The sequence below is a fragment of the Oncorhynchus tshawytscha genome, linkage group LG03 (genome assembly GCF_018296145.1).
Source record: "Oncorhynchus tshawytscha isolate Ot180627B linkage group LG03, Otsh_v2.0, whole genome shotgun sequence".
NCBI classification, from domain to species: Eukaryota; Metazoa; Chordata; class Actinopteri; order Salmoniformes; family Salmonidae; genus Oncorhynchus; species Oncorhynchus tshawytscha.
Window position 1 is genome coordinate 8,941,350 of NC_056431.1, and position 24,651 is coordinate 8,966,000.

Consider the following 24,651-nt stretch of genomic DNA (forward strand, 5'->3'; position numbering starts at 1 on the left):
ACATTACAATTAAAACAGAAGAATAAAACATGCACGTATGTGTATAAAACAATATAATTCAGCACACAGTAACAAAATAAACATAATTCATAAAAGCAAGAACATCAATTAAGAACATCAATTGTATGATATTACAGGGTATTGTATTGCACCCTCCATTGCACAGATCCCTTGTCCAAAATGTGTTTAATCTGGCAATACTCCTACATTTTCTTCTTCTTCTTCATTTATTTTGTACCTGCGTGGACCCCATGCAGGTACATATATTTGAATATATGGAAAACATCCCTTATAATTGGTGATGGAACCCCTACTCACCTCAACACATTCTGGTGCAAGATGTGGGAGCACTAACATGACATTAATTATGTGCATAAATAGGGCCTCCCGGGTGGCGCAGTGCCACCAGAGATTCTGGGTTTGAGCCCAGGCTCTGTGTAACTGGGAGGCTCATGGGGTGGCGCACAATTGGCCCAGTGTCGTCCGGGTTAAGGAGCGTTTGGCCGGCAGGGATATCCTTGCCGCACTAGCGGGCCAGGTGGAGTGCACGCTGACCAGGTTGCCAGGTGTACGGTGTTTCCTCCAGCACATTGGTGAGGCTGGCTTGGATGTGCATTGTGTCAAGAAGCAGTGCGGCTTGGTTGGGTTGGGTTGTGTTTCGGAGGATGCTTTCAACCTTAGCCTCTCCCGAGTCCATACAGGAGTTTCAGCGACGAAACAAGACTACCAACTGGATATCACGAAGTTGGGGAGAAAAAAGGGGTAAATATATATATATATATATATATATATATATATATATATATATATATATATAAAATATATATATATATAAAATAAAAAAAAATGATATGCATAAATGATGACTTTGGGCAGCTTCCCTGTATTAAGTATCAATCTAACCAATCTAACTGGTGATAGCCAGTGCCGGTCAATACTGCCAGTACAACAAGGGTGGTGATTAAAATGAGTCAAAACATTCTTGTGGTGAGTATGTGGTCTGAAGGGTTGCAGTTTATGTCATCACCATTACTCATCACACTCACTAGATGTGGGTTGATATCATGTTATAGACTTCTGGCTTCACTAACTTCTTGGCTTAGGAGGGGGACTATGTGATATATATACTATCTGATAAGGTGACATCTATGACGTGACTATCCCCAAATGCCCTGACTGTCTCTGAAAGCCCAGACGCAGAGATGTGGATGGAGGATGCTGATACGAGGGTCTGGGTTTATGTTGGGACCCAGGCCAGGGTTCCCAGGCTGTTAGTTGGTCACACAGGGTCTGAGGAGGTCTCTGTGTGACGAAGCAGGAGATCACTACCCCTGGCAGCTGGTTCAAATGATCCCTTCCTCCCCCACCCTGTCTAGGCCTCCTGCCCTGCGTCTGGGAGTAGTGCTCTCAGCTGGCAGCCCAACGAGAGACATGCTGCTCCCACAGTAATGTGACTAAACTGAAAGATGTGGTGTGTGTGTGTGTGTGTGTGTGTGTGTATTGCAAGTTTGAGGGTCGGATCTATCTCCTTCCCATCTCCACCTCCCCATCAAGGTTTCAAAGTCATTCCATATCAACAGTCACCCACTTTGATACCAATGGAGCTGATGTTCTCAACTCACTGTGGACGGGATGACAACGCACAGTGAAGTGCTTTGAGGCCTTGTGAGAAGTGCTATGTAAATGTAATCATATGATCGTGATTCTCATTACTGTCATTAGTACCACAACGACGTCATAATCGTACGAGATGCAGAGAAACCAGTAGATGATGAGGTCTTATGTGAATCGTGTTGTGAGGCATGAAAGACGAAGACAGCAAGAAGGACAAAGGAAAAATGCGGACAGAGAACACACATTGTAATGCAACTGAAATGGACTTCCACTAGTTTTAACTACCCCTAACTACCACCAAAATGCAACAACTGCTATGGAAACAACGCTACTTTTCCCACCCAGTGAGAGTTACGATAAAACCTCCAGGTTTGCCTCTTAGAGTTGGAAAAGGAGGGGGGGGGTGGAATATCCTGTAAGATTACACCATTTCTCAGAGGTTATTTTTGTCATGCTGTACTTCAACGCCTCTAGCTAAGGGAGTTTCCTCAGGCTGGGGAGCCTATGGACTGTCTGGGAGTTCCTTAGGGTTGATTGGGTAAGGTATCAAACTGCACACTCACTTGGTGAGGTCACAATCCGTTACTGGAATCATCGCAAAAACATTTGTCTTGGTTCCAACTACACTGATTCTTTCTATGGGCTGAGATGCTTCTGGACTGGGAACAATTGGCATGACGTAACCTTCTGGTTGTAAATTGTTTTTCTGGTTGAAAAGACGTCAGACGTTATTACACCCAAAATACTGTACATATTTTATCACGCCGACATCGAGACGTCTGGGAAATATGTCATATTTTATCACGCCGACATCGAGACGTCTGTGAAATATGTCATATTTTATCACGCCGACATCGAGACGTCTGGGAAATATGTCATATTTTGATTGGTATCAGGTCAGAGAAGCAGGTAAAGAAGTGTTTTTCTGGTCGCTAAAAAGACATTTAAAAACCTTATTTTCCAACAACCTGATCATGAGGTCTCAAAAGATGTCACCCTGATGATATAATTGTATTACGACCAGGCTTTGTGCCAGTCAAGTTGAAGGAAAGGCCTTCGTTGTTGAGATGAAAAGGGTCAGGCTCCAAGATACCAAGACATAAGTTGGCATGTAATGCATGTCATTTACAAAGCATAATCCTTTCCAAACGATGACGGACACACAAAGGCAGCCAAATCGTCCATCAAATAAAGAGACCTTGGTTCCTTCATCAGGCTTATCTGTAAAAGAGACCTTGGTCTCAGCTTGACTCCCTTATAAAAGTTAAATAACATTTGAGGGTCCAGTCCATCATCATCTGTTAGGATGTACTGGGAATCATCATCTGTAGAGTACTGGGAACATCAATGGAGACTTCAAACAAAGCCAAGTTCCAGGTTTACCTGGTGTGATTACATAAAACTACTTTTTTCTCTGGTAAAATGACAGTATTTGTGACATGTATTCATCTTTGCGATATTGGTGACTCTAAGTTAAGGTTAATGCTCAATGATGAAATGCTGCGATCATGTGGTGTACAGGATTGTGGTCAAAGTCAATTCATGTCAACTCAATGAAAATGGAGGTACTTTTTTTCAATTATTGGATTGAATGCGTTTGATTGAATGAATCTACAGTTTATGACTGAAGTAAAATGCAAGGGGAGGCATGTAAGCCGAAGAACACCATCCCAACCTTGAAGCACAGGGATGGCAGCATCATGTTGTGGGGGTGCTTTGCTGCAGGAGGGACTGGTGCACTTCACAAAATTGATGGCATCATGAGGCAGGAAAATTATGTGGATATATTGAAGCAACATCTCAAGACATCAGTCAGGAAGTTAAAGCTTGGTCGCAAATGGGTCTTCCAAATGGACAATGACCCCAAGCATACTTCCAAAGTTGTGGCAAAATGGATTAAGGACAAAAAAGGAAAGGTATTGGAGTGGCCATCACAAAGCCCTGACCTCAATTCTATAGAACATTTGTGGGCAGAACTGAACAAGCGTGTACGAGCACGGAGGCCAACAAACCTGACTCAGTTACACCGGCTCTGTCAGGAGGAATGGGCCAAAATAAACCCAATTTATTGTGGGAAGCTTGTGAAAGGCTACCCGAAACTTTTGACTCAAGTTAAACAATTTAAAGGCAATGCTACCAAATACTAATTGATTCTATGTAAACTTCTGACCTACTGGGAATGTGATGAAAGAATTAAAAGCTCAAATAAATAATTCTCTCTAGCATTATTCTGACATTTCACATTCATAAAATAAAGTGGTAATCCTAACTGACCTAAAACCTGACCTAAGACCTAAAACGGGTAGGCCGTCATTGTAAATAAAAATGTGTTCTTAAAACTGACTTGCCTAGTTAAATAAAGGTTAAGAAAAACAAAATAAAAAGAGTGTTTGGTCCGGTAGGTGGTCAAAAAGCCACAAACCACAACAGCATATCATGAAGTGGAAAATTTGATTCCAGGTTTGATAAAATCTAGAATACACTTCCAGCTAGGAGGCCCCTTGATGCATCATCCATTGCCCAGACAACTGAACAAACCATAGGAAAAAAATACACCCTCAGCGCCTGTTAAATGGCTGGGTTAAGCGATGAGTCATGTCTGTATATATTTAGACACACACTGAGGGTTTATAACGCCAGTAACACTCTGCCTCTCCTCAGATCATGTTCCCTCCATCATGGTCAGTGTCACAATAGTCTCACAACCACCTAGACAGAATACAGTGAACTAATAATACAGTAATACTCATGAGCCACATCAAGTTGACAATACTGTAGCATAACTTTGTCTGCCTCACCAGGGCAAAATAAAGTTTTATATTAAACACAGTACAATAGATTACTTTGTATTTTCTAAATCGCTTAAACCATTCTTTAGATTGATCTTTTTCAACCAATGAAGGGGTTAATTCATACAATAGTTTTAATCCATCTGTCTGTCACAGTTAATGATCAGTTAACAGTTAACAGTTAACAATCTGTGTATAATTATTTTTTGTTAAGGTTAGGGTTGAGGGTTAGGGTTGAGGGTTAGGGTTGAGCCGGGATGTGGAAATGAAGCTAGGGTTACGGTAAGGGTTGAGGCTAGGTTAGGGTTGAGTTTTGAGGATTTCTTAATTAAAAACGTCACATTATGTATCACATCGAATCTGTCATAACAGTAGGGGTCTTTTGTCACACCCTGACCATAGTTTGCTTTGTATGTTTGTATGTTTTGGTTGGTCAGGGTGTGATCTGAGTGGGCATTCTATGTTGGATGTCTTGTTTGTCTATTTCTATGTCTGGCCTGATATGGTTCTCAATCAGAGGCAGGTGTTAGTCATTGTCTCTGATTGGGAACCATATTTAGGTTGCCTGGGTTTCACTGTGTGTTTGTGGATGATTGTCCTTGTTCCTGTCTTTGTGTTTTGCACCAGATAGGACTGTTTTAGGTTTTCACACTTTTGTTAGTTTATTTGTGTACAGTTTCTTTATTAAAGTACAATGAATAACAACCACGCTGCATTTTGGTCCACCTCTACTTCACCTAAAGAAAACCGTTACATCTTTGAACAAGTAAAAATGTGTTGAATCTGTCCCATAAAGCATTCCCTGGTCTCACCATGCCACAGTATGTGGTGATAATAGTAGCCTAATCATTGTCATTATAACAAATAATATCTTACATCAGGAAGGTAAAGGCAACCGATATTAATGACTCCTGCCTTAAAGCACTGAAGTTACAGATTTTAACATGTGCTTATCGCCCTCTAGTGGTGAAACCAGCTAAAGACCGATTGCTCGTTTTTATTGCAGTAGATAAATCTCCCGCACTGGGCACCTTGAATCTGGATCGTCGTCAGCCTGCTCCACATCACTCTTCTCTTTCTTTATCGACCACCAGTGCAGAATCCTGTGACAACCAGGTACACAGATGAGTTAGTCCAGACGAGAGCTTCTCCATGATATGTAAGACTATACCCATGTCTAGACTAGGATATCCCCTTGGTAATATCTGTAATATACACATGACATAATGCATAAATAAAACAGCTCTGGCATGAGTGCTGAATTGAGTATGATGGCTATCATATGAGACTAGATATGTGTCATTTTTGAGGGAGAATCTAATATTTTTGGTCCTATTGGAGTTCTAAGTGGCCATATCTTTTTAGGCCCCAAGAAATGAGATATAGTGTCACAGTTACATAGCAAACATGAACCTCATTACTGTTCTGGAAACTTGATATGAAAGGATTTGAAACTGCCTGTCCGTATTTGACAGGGAGAGCCCTTTCTCTGGTTAAGTCACATTCAGATTCAAACCATCTTTATTGGCAGCACGGCAAAAAAGCAATCCAATGCTGTTAAAGTAACATGGCTTTAATAAAGCAATAAGGCCTGAAGAGGCACCGTATGGTGAATATGCCACGGCTAAGGGGTATTAAGGCACTCTCTGCGTTAATAACCGTCTATACTATAGCCTATAGAATATAAATGATTGTCTCCATCTGTGAGGGAGGAGGGATACTAACACTGTCAAAGGTATATCTACAGCTCTGTGTATGTGAGCTGGGACACTGACACCGAGGGTATATAGGGTGTATACAAAAGGTGCTATCTAGAACCTAAAAGGGTTCTGTGGCTGTCTCCATAGAACAGGGCCGTTCCGGGATTGCACGTTTTGTTTTTTGTCCTAGCACTACACAGCCCATTCAAATAATCATCTAATCATCAAGATTTGATCATTTGAATCAGCAGTGTAGTGTTAGGGCAAAAACCAAATGCGCACAGCTTGGGGTCCCAAGTTTGTGAAAAGCTGCCTTTGAAAAAACGTTTTGTTTCCAGGTTAGAACCGTTTTGGTTCCAGGTAGAACCTTATTGGGTTCCACATAGAACCCTTTCCCCAGAGGGTTCTACATGGAACAAAAAATAGTTACTGAAAAAGAAAAGGAGAGCCGCACACTCTAGGACTAACATCGTTTCGACAGCCAAGATGTCTTCATCAGGATTATATCTGGAACCAAAAAGGGTTATTTTATGGGAACAGCCAAAGAACCCTTTTGGAACCCTTTTTTCTAAAAGTGTACTTTGTATGTGGGCAGTGAAGGGTATATCTGCAGTACTGTACAGCTCTGTTCACTTACCCCAGGGAGAGGAAGAGCAGCAGCAGCAGAGAAGTCAGACAGGCCGTGAGGAGAGAGGGAGGGGGGAGACGGAGGAGGGCAAGGGACCATCCACCAGGCACAGGGACAATTTGGCCCCCTGGAAGCAGTGACAGATCAAATATCTCCTGCAGCTCACTGTGGCCTACAACCACCTGGGGGATCACTAGGTCAGAGAGAGGGGTGGGGTGGGGGGAGATAGAGAGATGAAGAAGAGAGAGAGAAAGAAATAGACAGAGAGAGAGAGAGAGAGAAGACGGGTGGACAGGGTTGAGGAAGGGAGTGGGGATGGAGAGATTGAGGGAGACATAGAGATGACGGAGAGAGAGGTCAGAGACTCAGAGCACAGAGAGATAGATAGAGGAGATAACAGACAAAAAGAGAGGAGATACATCGACTATAAAGATATATACAAAGATGTGTGGTTACGCTCTCTGGCACAAAATGACCACCTTGCTACACATTGATGGTGAATGGGGAGTCACCACCATACAACACATAGAAAATAATATGGGACTTGAATGAATGTCTCTCTACAACACTATCATTACCTATGAGGTGGTAGTAAAGTCTGACTAAGGAGCGCTGGTCAGAGTAGATCTCACACTGGTATGTACCCTGGTGTCGCAGTCCAGCTGAGGGGATTGAGTAGAGCCGGTCTATCCCTACTGTCACCTCCTCAAACTGATCCACCTGCTGGGTCCTGATCTGCAAGTCAGGGGACAACATGACTGCACAATCCTCTGATCTTCTCTCACTACAAAGGAATCATGTCTAAATGGAAGTTTCAGGAAAAGGGAGTGTTTTATAATATGACTTTAATAATTCAGCTCATCGTTTTGGGAGAGTTTCTCATCTAAAGACATGCTTGGGCCCTGATTGTGAGGATTTGTAGTGGGTACTGTATAATGATGGACATGCTAGCGCTAGGCCATTATCTCCAGCATTGGCACTCTAAGGATAGGAGAAATAGCTACATCCCATAACATCCACTGACCTCCTCTGCAAACCTCCAGACCACTTTCATTTCATAAGGCAGGGGAAAGGGGACGTCACACCTCATCTGTGTCCGGTTGTTCTCCATGACTGTGATGTTCTTTGCTGTAGACACACACACACACACACACACACACACACACACACACACACACACACACACACACACACACACACACACACACACACACACACACACACACACACACACACACACACACACACACACACACACACACACACACACACACACACACACACACACACACACACACACACACAGTGAAACTCTCTCACCTTGTGGTGAAGCTGTTCTCAGGGGGCAGCAGACAGTGGCAGTCTGAGTCTTCTTAATGATAATATTTAAATACAGCCTCTAGCGGGGTGCACTGGAAGGGATGATATGCTGAACAGTAATTGTGCAGCACTGGGTGGATATGAATACCATGGTGTGTGGGAGGGGACTGTCACCTTACATAAAGAAACCAAGGATTTAAAGGGTACCTTGGGGAGGCTGTCTGTGCAAAAAAATCATCCGACTTCACTGCTAAGAACATTTCAAGGATGAAAGGCACCAAGTGGATGTTTTCATGAGGGGAAAATGCACTTATATAACATATAGCCTACACAGACAGAACTACATACACAGTCCTACACAGACAGAACTACATACACAGTCCTACACAGACAGAACTACATACACAGTCCTACACAGACAGAACTACATACACAGTCCTACACAGACAGAACTACATACACAGTCCTACACAGACAGAACTACATACACAGTTCTACACAGACAGAACTACATACACAGTCCTACACAGACAGACCTACATACACAGTCCTACACATACAGAACTACATACACAGTCCTACACAGACAGACCTACAAGGACAGTCCAACACAAACGGACCTGCACAGACAGTCCTGCAGAGACAGTGCTGCACAGACAGTCTTTTAACACAGACAGTCTTTTAAGTATTTTAACCAGGCATTGGGGAGATGAGGGTATTTGAGTTATGAAAAAAATTGGTGTGAATGGTCAATAGATTTGATGTGGTGGTGTTTTGTTACTCACTTGGACAGTCAAGTGGGAACTCACAGGAGTCATACTGACAGGTGATACAGTTGTAGACATAACCAAAAGTCTGAAAACCTGAGGAACCCATGGGAGGAAATGCAACACATGGCCTATACATTTCTAGAACAAGGTAGAATAGAAAGGAAATACCATAGGAATTCAATAGGGAATAAAATATATTTAATACTTCATATAACATGTCTTAGTATAACTATTTTAACTAACTATTATATTGACAGCAGGTATTACAACTAGCTTGCTATCATAGATTGATTCATAGAATAGTTGGAATCTTTTTAACATGTTGAGGCCATGGCTGAGCAGAGCTACTAAGAGTTCATGAGATTCAACAGGAAGGTCATGCGAGGAGGAACAATTGAGGAGGAAACAGTCACTCACCACATGGAGGGAAACATCCAGAAGCTGGGTAGAGATAATAGGGGGAAAACAAACAAAATGACAAGAAAGAAAGAAGAGGCAGAGAAAACTATTTAAGCAACAACAACTAAAACATTTTTACTGATGAACATCGACATGACAAGTTGTCTTGACATGATTGACATGGTTCAGTGTAGAACCAAGTATATCGTTAGACTGATAAAAGTAATATACAGAGCTATAGAGAGCCCATACTATACAGAGCCCATACTATACAGTCAGTGGTCTAAAGTACTTAAGTAAAAATACTTCTTAAGTATTTTTTTGTGGTATCTGTATTTTACTAATTATATTTTTTCCCAACTTTTACTTTTACTTCACTACATTCCTAAAGAAAATAATGCACTTTTTACTCCATACATTGTCCCTGACACCCAAAAGTACTCGTTACATTTTGACAGGAAAATGGTCTAACTCACACAGTTATCATGAGAACATCCCTGGTCATCCCTACTGCCTCTGATCTGACTCACTAAACACAAATGCTTCATTAGCAAATTATGGAGTGTTGAAGTGTGCCCCTGGCTATCCGTAAAAAAAGTTTTTTTAAATTGTGCCGTCTGTTTGCTTAATATAAGGAATTTGAAATGGTTTATACTTTTATTTGTACTTTTGATACTTAAGAACATTTCAGCAATTCCATTTACTTTTGATACTTAAGTATATTTAAAACCAAACACTTTTAGGTTTTTACTCAAGTAGTATTTTACTGGGTGACTTTCACTTTTACTTGAGTAATTTTCTATTAAGGTATCTGTACTTTTACTCAAGTATAACAATTGAGAATCTTTTTCCACCACTGTACAGAGTCCATACCATACAGAGTCCATACTATACAGAGCCCATACTATACAGAGCCCATACTATACAGAGCCCATACTATACAGAGCCCATACTATACAGAGTCCATACTATACAGAGTCCATTCTATACAGAGCCCATACTATACAGAGTCCATACTATACAGAGTCCATACTATACAGAGTCCATTCTATACAGAGCCCATTCTATACAGAGCCCATACTATACAGAGTCCATTCTATACAGAGTCCATTCTATACAGAGCCCATACTATACAGAGTCCATACTATACAGAGCCCATACTATACAGAGTCCACTCTATACAGAGTCCATTCTATACAGAGCCCATACTATACAGAGTCCATACTATACAGAACCCATACTATACAGAGCCCATACTATACAGAGCCCATACTATACAGAGTCCACACTATACAGATGACAGTTTGGGAAAAGGTAAGAATGAAGACATTTCTCTGATGCTACTTACCCCATGGCAAGTAACGGTCTGGATATGAAAGAAAGGTTCTGAAATATGGTGTGAGGTAGTAGTGAGGAAAAGGAATTACAAGGGAGAGAAGGCGATTATGTCTCACCTCTAGGCAGTTTGAAGGCAGCCGCAATGAAATTGTCTGCAGCTGTCAGTAACCTCTCGTCATACACTGTGTCTGATGGATAGAGAGAGAAGGAGGAGAGAAGGAGAGGAAAAATATATCTCAATTGCTCCCATGGAAGTGTGTGTGTGTGTGTGTGCGTGTGCGCGTGCGTGTGCGCGTGTGCGTGTGCATGTGCGTGTGCGTGTGTGTGCGTTTGTGTTGTCAGTCCAGAGCTGAACTGATCTAATAGTCTGCTGCTACATCCAGTGTAAAATATCCAGTGTAAAACACTGCCCCCAGTGTGAAACATCCAGTGTAAAATACTGCCCCCAGTTAAAATATCCAGTGTAAAACACTGCCCCCAGTGTAAAACATCCAGTGTAAAACACTGCCCCCAGTGTAAAATATCCAGTGTAAAACACTGCCCCCAGTGTAAAATATCCAGTGTAAAACACTGCCCCAGTGTAAAATATCCGGTGTAAAACATCCAGTGTAAAACACTGCCCCCCAGTGCAAAATATCCAGTGTAAAACACAGCCCCCAGTGTAAAACATCCAGTGTAAAACAGCAGGCCATTGCTTCCTCATTTCTTCTCCTTCTTCTTATCTTTCTTAGTGTCTCCCTTCTCTTTCTCTTTCTCCTTCTCTTTTTCCTTGTCCCCCAGTGTAAAACATCCAGTGTAAAACATCTAGTGTAAAACACGGCCCCCAGTGTCAAATATCCAGTGTAAAACACTGCCCCCAGTGTAAAATATCCCGTGTAAAACACTGCCCCCAGTGTGAAACATCCAGTGTAAAATACTGCCCCCAGTTAAAATATCCAGTGTAAAACACTGCCCCCAGTGTAAAACATCCAGTGTAAAACACTGCCCCCAGTGTAAAATATCCAGTGTAAAACACTGCCCCCAGTGTAAAATATCCAGTGTAAAACACTGCCCCCAGTGTAAAATATCCGGTGTAAAACATCCAGTGTAAAACACCCAGTGTAAAACACTGCCCCCCAGTGCAAAATATCCAGTGTAAAACACAGCCCCCAGTGTAAAACATCCAGTGTAAAACACTGCGCCCAGTGTAAAACATCCAGTGTAAAACATCTAGTGTAAAACACGGCCCCCAGTGTCAAATATCCAGTGTAAAACACTGCCCCCAGTGTAAAATATCCAGGGTAAAACACTGCCCCAGTGTAAAATATCCAGTGTAAAACATCCAGTGTAAAACACTGCCCCCAGTGAAAAATATCCAGTGTAAAACACTGCCCCCAGTGTAAAATATCCAGTGTAAAACACTGCCCCCAGTGTACAATATCCAGTGTAAAACACTGCCTCCAGTGTAAAATATCCAGTGTAAAACGCTGCCCCTAGTGTAACATATCCAGTGTAAAACATCCAGTGTAAAATATCCAGTGTAAAACAGTGCCACCAGTGTAAAATATACAGCGTAAACCACTGCCCCCAGTGTAAAACATCCAGTGTAAAACACTGCCCCCGGTGTAAAATATCCAGTGTAAAATATCCGGTGTAAAACACTACCCCCGGTGTAAAATATCCAGTGTAAAACACTGCCCCCAGTAATAAAACATCGAGTGTAAAACATCCGGTGTAAAACATCCAGTGTAAAACATCCAGTGTAAAACATCCACTGTAAAACAAGGGAATCAAAAAGCATGGGGATGTAGGAAAGTTTGAGAGAGAGTTATACACTACATTTACATCTTAGTCATTTAGCCAAAACTCTTATCCAGAGTGACTTACAGTTACAGGATTACAATTGAATCACCCTGTTGCAGGGGTACTTCCCTGCCAAGCAGGAAATGTAAAACATGTTGTGTATTTGAGGTTTTAATACTTCTGAAGTTTGCACTTTACACTTTGACATTTCAGACTTGTTTTTACCTTAAATCTATCAACCCCTACACAAATGTCCATTAATTATGATCCACACACTAATTTACATTTCCTGCTGCTGCAGGATTCTTTTCCTGCTGTAGCAAACTGTCTCAAATGATGACCCTACATCTGCAGAGGATTTATCTTAAGGTAGCTAGGTAAGACAACCACACCTCACAGTCAGACCTAGTAATGGTGGTTGTGTGCATCAAATAAAATGTCCATTCCATTCTTGGAAGGCAAAGTATTCTTTCTGATCAAACTTTGAACATCCATGACTGTAATACAGTATGCAGAAAACAAAATCCACCGTAATAACCTAACTCTGTCTCCAAAAGCAATTATTTAATGTCGTCTCCCAACACCATTAGCGGTGAGGAAAGCACACGAGGAAAGGACTATTTTGTTGGGAGTGACGCAGACAGCAGGACTTGTACCATCATTCATCTTCTTGTCAAATTCCTCCGCCATGGGCATGATCTCAGCATTTAGGATCTCCTTCAGCTTCTGATCATAACCTTTCCCTGAGAAATACAAAGTTCCAAGTTCTTATCATCCTCTTATTTTATAACCCATCTAGGAAGCCAAATCACAGTGCCTAAATAAAACAGGATCAGTTTTCTTACCAACTCGTCCTGCCTCAATCACTTTCTGGTTGTTATTGAATATATTCTCTAGTTTTTTAAAGCACGAGTCTACATTTCGAATGTTGTATTCGGTGAGGACGTGTCCCCAACACAGACGTATGCTGTCTTCAACCTCCACAAAGCACTGATAGCAGCTAGAAGAGGGTTTGAACAACGTGCTGGCATACAGAACCCACAACCCCCACTTCCACATCTTCAGGATGATGTGCTGTCATGTGGGAAAAGTTGGTTGAGGTTCCAAAACTTACTGTGGTGTTGAATATGAATGTATGATGTCATAAAGGATGTCACTGAGATACAAGATATTCACATAGAATTCTAATTCAGATTCCATGGATATCCCATTTGCATGACACACTAAATGAAATGCCGTGTCTTTGAGCCCATGGTGATTTGTGCAGAGCAGATGTTCATCTTCACTTGAGGTGTAAGTGTCTTTAAACCACTCCACTTATATCTGACAATGACAGTGTAATACATGTGAAATGCTCTCTCACTTCATGACTAGGTATAGGAAGAGCACCAAAGCCTTCTCTTTGCCTGTGTCAGTTTCAACCACCTTTCTTCTCAATTCCATTGTCTCTGGTCCCCTCTCTCTGCTACCACAATGCACCAGTTTTACTGCAGAGCAGAGGGATGGAGTGAGAGAGGGAGGGGGAGGAAGGGAGGGAGGGAGGGAGGGAGGGAGGGAGGGAGGGAGGGAGGGAGGGAGGGAGGGAGGGAGGGAGGGAGGGAGGGAGGGAGGGAGGGAGGGAGGGAGGGAGGGAGGGGAAACTAGGGGGGGGAGTGATGAGAGTTTAAAATGCTCATGAAACCGTAACAATACAGAGTAGAAGTTTGTCTGTGAAGGAGCCAAAACAAAAATGAAAGAAGACAGGCTCACTGGTGGTCTGGAGAGGGAGAGGGAAACAGAAAGGGAAATAAACCCTGTGCAGTGGAGGACACTGAAATTATTGAGATAATGAGTGATGGAAAAAAGTGCCAATCCCTAATTAATGAGAGAGAAAGAGAGATTGAAAAAAAGGATAAAGACATGGAAGAGAGAGAAAAAGAGAGATCATGAGACAACAGAGAGAGAGAAAGAGAGACTACCAATCAAGCCCACTGCCTCATCACATCCCTTATCCCCTCCCCTCCCCCCACAACCCCCACTCTCCCCATCTCTCTCTCTCTCTCTCTCTCTCTCTCTCTCTGTGTCTCCATGGTAACCAGACAGGGTGCCTAATACACCAAGTTAATATATTTCCAGTGGCATGGTGAGCTGGGTACTAAAGCATGAATCTGTCTCCACACAGACAAGCTAATCAATATTGGCCAAGAGTCTGCTCTAGGACTGCCAGAGTCAGACAACCAGTCAGACAGCCTCCCTAGCTTCAAAGCTGGGGGAGGGGGGGCACAAATACATGTGTGTGCCTGTGTGTGACCAACTGGGGACATTGTGTTAGTCCCCACAAGGTAAAATGCTATTTCTAGGGGGTTTAGGGTTAAGGTTAGAATTCGCGTTAGGCTTAGGCTTAGAATTACGTTCAGGGTTAGGGTTAGGAGCTAGGGTTAGGTTTAGGGTTAAGGTTAGGCTTTTGGGTTAAGTTTAGGGTTAAGGTTAGAGTTAGGGTAAGAGTATGGCTTCGGGTTACGGTTAAGTTTAGGGGTTAGGGAAAATAGGATTTTGAATAGAACTGAATTGTGTGTCCCCACAAGATTAGATGTACAAGACTGTGTGTGTGTGTGCCTAGTTTTGTGTGTGTCGCCAACAAGGGCACTTTGGTGAACTGACACTTCAGGCAGTAAAGCTAAATGTTCATTCAGTTCTGTTTATATTTACATTTAAGGATTGAAATCCTCGCCATTAATATCTAGTGTGTGACTGGGAGGTCAGCAGGATGATATTTCTGGATGACTGCATGTAGGGACATTACCTAGATGATAGTACGGGATATGTTAAATGTGGCTTTGCAGCTGTAGTTAGTGCTTCAGTGCCAGCAGCCACATTAACATTAAGTCTTCAATTAGATGATAACATGTTTTACACCTCTGGAGTCTCTCCCATGCAGATCTGCCAGACATAGCTCATAGCACGCTCCTCTTGACACGTTCACACAGACTGTCACACCGTTTACATTACTCTGTCTTTATTTAGAAATTAAGACATACAATTTATACAGTAAAACAAATACAGTAACAGTGTGTAAATACTTTATTTCATTTGGATCATTAGCTGTCTTCGAAGATGATAACTTTGACGGGGTCACCACCCTTGGCTGTCTTCTGATTGGCTCCCATGATGGGTTAGAACACAAAGCCAGCCAATAGGGTGGGCCCCCTGAGGTCACAGACAGACATCCTATTCCACAGGTATTTGTTGTTAAGAGGGAACTTCAGACAAGTACATAAGTACCATAACATTCAGTAGAGTCATGCAGAATGGATAGGGCTGTGTGTCCCATTATCAGATATAAAGACATGGGACATCCAACCACGGTGTCAAAGTCTGGGTTTTTATGTTGTATTCAGATGTGTGGAAGCAACTCTAACTATGATCACTTTAAAAGGAAACACCAGTTGAAACACTATACATTGCATTCTTTACACTGGAACATTCTATGGGAAATAACAAGGAGTTCATTGACGTATAAAAACAGTAAGTCATCTTCCACAGCGACTCTTCTCTTTTCTTTTGCTCCACAATGATGAACATGAATGCAGCCCTGTTCCCAAGGACCTCACCTGTGACCTACTATGACCTCACAGGTTAAGGGTCTCAGGGACAGAGGGGCATGCTGGGAAAAGTAGTTCCACAGGCGTTTCACATAAGCAAAGGTGGCCAGATGGATGAAATTATTTTTTACGAAAGAAAAAAGAAACGCATCGTCGCACCGACGACACAAAGCTATGACCTCGTCTGACATTTCATTTCTGCGGCAACCAGCCCGCTCCTGTGTGGGTTTGAAATGTGAAACATTATGAAACATATGAAACAATATGAAACATGTAATATAATTAATACACATTCCAGACATTCTGTATAACAACTTGTTAATGCCCATTCTAGAATGCCCTTCTCGCCAATCAGAAACAATGCTGTGGTATAACATACAATATAATACATACCTTCTAGAGGTATACTGATTGACAGTGTGTGTATTCATACCTAATATATTCCGTTAATATGTAATATCCTATCTTAATAACCTCAGCTCTGAATCATTTCTCTGATAGCTCTTTAGAGACATTCGCCTCTACGGACCCCCTAGGCAGTCCACTGAGCTGTGTCAATCAGAATAAAATAGTCCCAGTCAGTATAATTCCTCTACACTTAAGATACCACTATGTAACACTTGACAATCTCCAACCTGATTGTGTGGGTCTGCTCTGCAATTTAACAACACTATGTTTGCCGGGGCAACCAGCTACGGGCCAAGAATGGCTACATCTGCTTACGAGAACTTAAAGAGCAATTCTGCCCTTTCTCTCTTCTAACTCCTACTGGTTGAGCCACTGTCACCCTGTCTTCACTGACAATTAAAGGTAGATGTTGCCTTTGTTAGTCTGACAGTGGTTCAAATGAAGGACAGGAGCTGTGCTCTCACTCAAAGGGTGAGATGGGGACACAGGACATGATGGTCGTGTAGGGTTAAAGGAGGATGTGGAAGGGTGAAGAGAGAAGTCCTTGCATCCATCTTAGCAAGATGTCGCTGGATACAATTTTCCAAAATGTCCGACTCTACCTGCGGAGGGAGTGAATGAAATTGCGTCATTCTCAGGGACAGTCAAACACTATGAAATAAGAACATGTTACTGTACATACACTTCTCTCAAACATGTTTATTTGTTTGAATAACTACTCAAGTACATTGTGTCCAATATATCCTACTACAGTGCCAAGAGCAAAAGTTCTGTGAGAAAATGTGGCGTAGCAGTGCCACCTATTGGTAGACAGTCTGACTGACACACTGACTGACTCTAACACAGGTAAATTCTCTTTGTGACAATAATTTCAAATAATGAGAAAAATACAATCAATGAGTTAAATAAAGAATCAACTATCGTCCGTGTCGGTTTAGCTGTCAGAAATAAATAGATGTTGATGGATGTGGATCATGTGTAACAGGGTGAGTCTTTACAGAAAGGAAAGAAGAGCCATTTGAAGACATTTGTCACAACTTCACACACTAATGAATTATGTATTTATCTGCGGTTCAAGTTACAAGTCCATATTATTAATACACTTCAGTTGGATCTGTAAATATTGTTTTTACCACAATACTGCAATCTCAAACTAAATTCTGCTTTTGAACACACATATGGTGTGAACGCAGGTGCAGATATCAGCCATATACTGATAAACCACATCAAAATATCTACCAAAATAGATTTCCTCTCTCCATCAATTCCAATCTCAAACGAGTTCCCAATCCCCTTTCATCATTCTAAATGGAATATCATCAACGTGTGAGAAAGATAATTTGAAACGCAGAAAAGCAGAGACAGATTGACTAAAGCAATCTGGGAATCTAGAGGAGAAACAAGACAAACACATAGAGTAGCAGTGACACAGACATGTGGACAACATGTCTCCCTCAACATGTGTCCTCTGATGGTGCAGTTGTTGATTAAACACACACACAGACACAGGCACACACACACACACACACACACACACACACACACACACACACACACACACACACACACACAGGCACACACGGACACGCACATACATGCATATACACACAAATACAGGCACAGAGACACAAAAGGACGGTATCTTCCTCTATCCAAAGTTCCAGTACATCTTGGCGGCAGAGGCACTAAACAAAACACAAAGGTTTAAAAAACACAAAGGAATCAAACTTAGCCTTTTTCAACACTCCATCTTCATTCACCATCATTTGAGGGAAATAAAAAAGAAGGCGGCAATGCCTGCATTTCCCCTCCTTTTCTCTCTCTTTGTCCCCCCTCTCGTTCTCTCTCTTTGCTCTACGGCGGCTGGGTCTGATGGCTGACTGGCTACTGGGGCCAGACTGAAAGCCCAACGGCAGGTATGTTACAGACAACAGTATTGATTCTATTATCCTGCTCTACTCTCTACCTACCTCCCCCACCGCCACCAGCACAGTCCCCTCAGCCTCTGTCTTCTCCCTCCATCAATCTGTGTTACCGGGAACACAAACACACATACACGCTAAAACACACGCACATATGAACATATATATGCATATGCGCACCCCCTCCCAAAAAACAAAACACAAACTGTCTTATACACACGTACACACACACATAAATACCCCCCCATACACACACACACACACATACACAAAGTCTGTCTTCTCGCTTTCCCCCTCCTTCTTGCTTTCATGGTCTCCTTCTCCAGTCTCCTCTCTCTGCTCTGAGCATCCCTCCCACTTCTACATGCCTTGTCCCCAATCTAAAACTCTCTCTCTCTCTCTCTCTCTCTCTCTCTCTCTCTCTCTCTCTCCCTCTCTCTCTCTCCCCTACCCTCCATATCCCTCTCGCTTTATATCTCACGTTTTTCGAATAACACGTCTCCACTTACCCGCCCAGCCCCCTCTTTGCAATCTGTGGGCTCTGTGCTGGTGTGTGTGTGTGTCTGGGAATGAGGAGAAATGTGTGTGTTAGACAGGGGGAGCTTAGAGGGTGTCAGAGAGGCTCGGAAGCAGAGGGAATGGAGGGGGAGGGTTAGAATTTCAAACAGGGTGAGAAGTGAAGGTGCACCAAGCCAAAGGAGAGCACATGAACCTGCGATCCTGATATCACCACTGCCTTCCAGGTTTACATCAATCATCCAGCCATTAATATCTCTACAGTTAATAAACGGCAGCCTGAATGACAGAGAAAACACCAAATAAACCGCCCAGATAGGAGGACCAAATCAATAACGCAGTGAAGCATGCCGACTACTACAGTATATCCATTATTCCCATAGAAACTAGCATTAACGGCTGGTAATAACCAAAGGCAGATGCCAGGCTCATGGCAGTCTGCTGGGATATCTGTGTTGCTCTCAGGTCCTCAGAGAGAACATCTTGTTACCTCATTTGTACATATGTGTTTATTGTATAACAGAATCACAGGGCCCCTGAGGGGAATGCGGACCTGAAACAGAATCTTATTTAGCCACTTGGTTGTCTGTTCAGAGAGACAGGTCATAAATGTAAGGTTTGATGTGTAAGCATCATGATTGATCATAAAGTGCTCTAACCTTGTTACACTGTAAAGACTATCACCGATGTGCACAAGTCTTTGAGGGCGCGGGAGCGTCTAAATCATGTGTGTGTGTGCATGAGTGCTTGCTTCCGTATGTGTGTGTGTGTGCACATGTACAGTATGCTTGCTGTGTGTGTATAGTCTTGGAGGGAGCGACTCTGAGTGCACTCTCCTTTGGCAAGATATCTCTTTAGCCTATAAACTATGGTCTAACGATAATAGCTGTTTGTAATCTTAATTTAGCAGCCAGCAGGTGGCGGTTGAGGAGCGGAGGCATATTGACCAGGAAAACAACAGACATCAACAGACAAAGGAGATCCTATCAGACATCAAAGAGTCCTACATGGGGAGATCATGTATCATACTGATCCTCTGTATCATTCAACCAGGCTTTTAATACAGATCTTCACTAGAACCACTAGTCATTCTGATATAACATCAGACCAAGACCTTATTAAGCAGAGAACTCAACAGCAGCCGAATGGATTATTCCACAAAACACACCAAAACCAGCACCATCATTACCAACGACAACATCATTACAAACGACGCCATCATTACCAATGACACCATCATCAACAACGACACCATCAACACCATCGACCGACACCATCATTACCATTGACACCATCATTACCATCGACAACATCATTACCATGACACCATCATTACCATCAACACCATCATTACCATCAACACCATCATTACCAACGGCACCATCATCAACAACGACACCATCAACACCATCGACCGACACCATCCTTACCATCGACACCATCATTACCATGACACCATCATTACCATGACACCATCATTACCATCGACACCATCATTACCATCAACACCATCATTACCATCATTACCACCGACACCATCATTACCATCGACACCATCATTACCATCAACACCATCATTACCATCATTACCATGACACCATCATTACCATGACAGCATCATTACCATCATTACCATCATTACCATCGACACCATCATTACCATCTACACCGTCATTACCATCGACACCATCATTACCATCGACACCATCATTACCATCGACACCATCATTACCATCGACACCATCATTACCATCATTACCATCGACACCATCATTACCATCGACACCATCATTACCATCATTACCATGACACCATCATTACCATGACACCATCAACACCATCATTACCATCGACATCATCATTACCATCAACACCATCATTACCAACGACACCATCATCAACAACGACACCATCAACACCATCGACCGACACCATCCTTACCATCGACACCATCATTACCATCGACACCATCATTACCATCGACACCATCATTACTATCGACACCGTCATTACCATCAACATCATCATTACCATCAACACCATCATTACCAACGACACCATCATCAACAACGACACCATCAACACCATCGACCGACACCATCCTTACCATCGACACCATCCTTACCATCGACACCATCCTTACCATCGACACCATCCTTACCATCCTTACCATCATTACCATCGACACCATCCTTACCATCGACACCATCATTACCATCGACACCATCATTACCATCGACACCATCATTACCATCAACACCATCGACACCATCATTACCATCGACACCATCATTACCATCGACACCATCATTACCATCGACACCATCATTACCATCAACACCATCGACACCATCATTACCATCGACACCATCATTACCATCATTACCATGACACCATCATTACCATCATTACCATGACACCATCAACACCATCATTACCATCGACATCATCATTACCATCAACACCATCATTACCAACGACACCATCATCAACAACGACACCATCAACACCATCGACCGACACCATCCTTACCATCGACACCATCATTACCATCGACACCATCATTACCATCGACACCATCATTACTATCGACACCATCATTACCATCAACATCATCATTACCATCAACACCATCATTACCAACGACACCATCATCAACAACGACACCATCAACACCATCGACCGACACCATCCTTACCATCGACACCATCCTTACCATCGACACCATCCTTACCATCGACACCATCCTTACCATCCTTACCATCGACACCATCCATACCATCGACACCATCATTACCATCGACACCATCATTACCATCGACACCATCATTACCATCGACACCATCATTACCATCAACACCATCGACACCATCATTACCATCGACACCATCATTACCATCGACACCATCATTACCATCGACACCATCATTACCATCAACACCATCGACACCATCATTACCATCAACACCATCATTACCATCATTACCATGACACCATCATTACCATCATTACCATGACACCATCATTACCATGACACCATCATTACCATCGACACCATCGACACCATCATTACCATTGACACCATCATTACCATGACACCATCATGACCATCAACACCATCCTTACCAACAACACCATCATTACCAACGACACCATCATTACCAACAATACCATCAGTACCAACGACACCATCAATACCAGACAGACAAATCCAGTGCAATCTTTTTCTGAAAGTAGGTTAGAATGAATATAAAGGCAAAACATTAATTTTCAAGCTCACAGCTACTCGCCTGACAGAGTGAGTGCCAGCATACCTTCCTGTATCTGTTTCTGAGCCTACCACTCCAGGCTGGAAGCTATCTCTGAGACATTTGCACTTAAATAGCAAGAGCCACTCGTGGTGCTGGGGCTTTGAGACAGAGAGACACAGACGCACACAGATATGCTGTCCTAGACAGGTGCATCTGCCGGCGGCTCTGCTCTGCACCGCATCACTCCACTCTCAGGCAGCACAAAGAGTGTTGCAGAAGATGTGACGTCATTGGTCTGAGTCGGTCCATCCCCCCCTCTCATGTCTGGGCTGTTCTAACTAGCATGTAGCACTGTATATGTTTGGATCATACAGATTACATAGATACCTGTACAGCTGGCTGGCTGTGTGTGTGTGTGTGTGTGTGTGTGTGTGTGTGTGTGTGTGTGTGTGTGTGTGTGTGTGTGTGTGTGTGTGTGTGTGTGTGTGCGTGCGTGCCTGCGTGTGTGTGTGTGTGTGTGCATGTATGTAGGCAAGCTGCATTATCTACCCAGACTACCAATGAGCTCTGATCAGCCATGTGGATAAAATACCCACTGATCCAATCAGTGATATCCAGATCTCTCTCTGCCACAATGATGGAGATAGAGACAAAGAAAGAAATGGCAGCTCCCTGTTCTCACTAAAACGACAGAGGATACAACAATTATAGAGACAAGAACACAGAAGGAGAGAGAGGGAGAAAACGCAACCCTTCCACGCTCGACACGTCAGGAATTTGACAAAGGTGCATCTATCTGGGACGGCAGGAGAAAGGCATTGTGGGTATGATAAAGAACAGCGCTGAATCAGCAGAATTCTGATATATGCCCCCTTTTGTCCCTTCCAGGAGAGGAGAGGAGCCACAACGCAATGCGGATGCCTGTTGTCTTAGCTACTAGCCCAGACACACTGGGGGGACGAGAGGAGGCAGGGGGAGGGAGGGGGAGGTTGGTTGAGTTAGCATGAAGGGGGGATGCAGCAGGAGAGGAGGGGGCTTCTGGGAGGGTGGTGAGGGGTTGGCTGTTCGCAAGCAACTGATATATTTCTCTGACTGTGAACGCAAACCTCAGGAAAACGGAACACAAAGAGTACATGTTCTGGAGTGATATGAGAGACAAGAACACAGACGAGAGAGCCATAGACATGGATCATGTTACACAGAATGAATGTGGGTGCATGACACCCAGTTACATAGCTAGAATGTGGGATGTTAGATGATATTATTACCCTGTATGAAAGTAAAGCAGGGAGAGGAGAGACTAGAATAATTTTACCAAAATGCAGGATGGCAGGCATTAGTGAATTCTTTATTCCAGACAGGCGGACAAATTCTGGGTATCATCGATCAGAACCACAGAGCCAGAGGCTGCAGAACAATGACAGTCTGGTAACGAATGAAAATGAACACTTTTACTAGTTTTGGCCAGTAGAATCCAGTCAAATGGCTGCAGGAAAGACGGAATGCAGTATTGAGGTGTGTTATCGTGTAGAGTGTGATACAGTATGATATTGGATCTGAAGGACTAGTTAAGGACTTTAATTAAGAGGCACCTATAGAGAGAGAGCTCTGGGACCGTACTTTGGCCTTCAAGGAGAGGTAGTCTACAGTAAGTGCACTGTGCAGTGTACAGTACATAGTACAACTTACTGACCCAGAGTATCAAATCAAATCAAATCAAATTTTATTTGTCACATACACATGGTTAGCAGATGCTAATGCGAGTGTAGCGAAATGCTTGTGTAGTGATATGTAATAAGACAGGGCTGTAGTGCCTTGATTCAGAGGGGTTGGGTTAAAGACACATTTCAGTTGAATGCATTCAGTTGTACAACTGACTAGGTGCCCTTTCCATCTCCCTTAACTCCCTTATGCCTGGACATGGAGTTCACTGATGCTGCACTGTAGGTACTAGACACATGCTGTTAAAATAGACTGATCTGAATGATACAAGTAGAAGCAAAAGAGACCAGTCAGGAGGCAGCTCTTGCATCCATTGAATCCAACTCAACTCAACCTTCCACGACAGAAAAAAACAAATGGATCACATAATGAAACATGGCCTCCATGCACAGTTCACTTACATTGTCTGTTCTTCAATATAGAGCAAATGTTATCTTTTATGACCTATACTAGCCTCTGTGTTGTCTTGTTAGTGACCTATACTAGCCTCTGTGTTGTCTTGTGACCTAAACTAGCCTCTGTGTTGTCTTGTTAGTGACCTAAACTAGCCTCTGTGTTGTCTTGTTAGTGACAAAAAACTAGCCTCTGTGTTGTCTTGTTAGTGACCTAAACTAGCCTCTGTGTTGTCTTGTTAGTGACCTAAACTAGCCTCTGTGTTGTCTTGTTAGTGACAAAAAACTAGCCTCTGTGTTGTCTTGTTAGTGACCTATACTAGCCTCTGTGTTGTCTTGTTAGTGACCTAAACTAGCCTCTGTGTTGTCTTGTTAGTGACCTAAACTAGTCTGTGTTGTCTTGTTAGTGACCTAAACTAGCCTCTGTGTTGTCTTGTTAGTGACCTAAACTAGCCTCTGTGTTGTCTTGTTAGTGACCTAAACTAGCCTCTGTGTTGTCTTGTTAGTGACCTAAACTAG

At 42.8% G+C, this 24,651-nt stretch overlaps 1 protein-coding gene and 1 long non-coding RNA gene across 2 annotated transcripts in view; both read right to left on the bottom strand.

Moving 5' to 3' along the window:
• Positions 1-5,083: 5,083 nt before the first annotated feature.
• Positions 5,084-10,668, bottom strand: LOC112227026 (sperm acrosome membrane-associated protein 6). The gene is made up of 7 exons (XM_024391807.2): positions 10,569-10,668; positions 9,239-9,262; positions 8,837-8,914; positions 7,756-7,859; positions 7,310-7,466; positions 6,741-6,924; positions 5,084-5,506 (listed from the first exon to the last, which is right to left on the bottom strand). The coding sequence occupies exons 4-7, from the start codon at positions 7,840-7,842 to the stop codon at positions 5,401-5,403; spliced, it is 534 nt and encodes a 177-aa protein (XP_024247575.1). The 5' UTR covers positions 7,843-7,859; positions 8,837-8,914; positions 9,239-9,262; positions 10,569-10,668; the 3' UTR covers positions 5,084-5,400.
• A 4,584-nt stretch (positions 10,669-15,252) lies between these two features.
• The window catches only part of LOC121841401, a 29,266-nt gene continuing 19,867 nt past the window's right edge, over positions 15,253-24,651 (bottom strand). The window contains exon 3 of the long non-coding RNA XR_006080419.1: positions 15,253-16,931. This is a non-coding gene — a long non-coding RNA (uncharacterized LOC121841401). The remainder of the gene's footprint in view (positions 16,932-24,651) is intronic.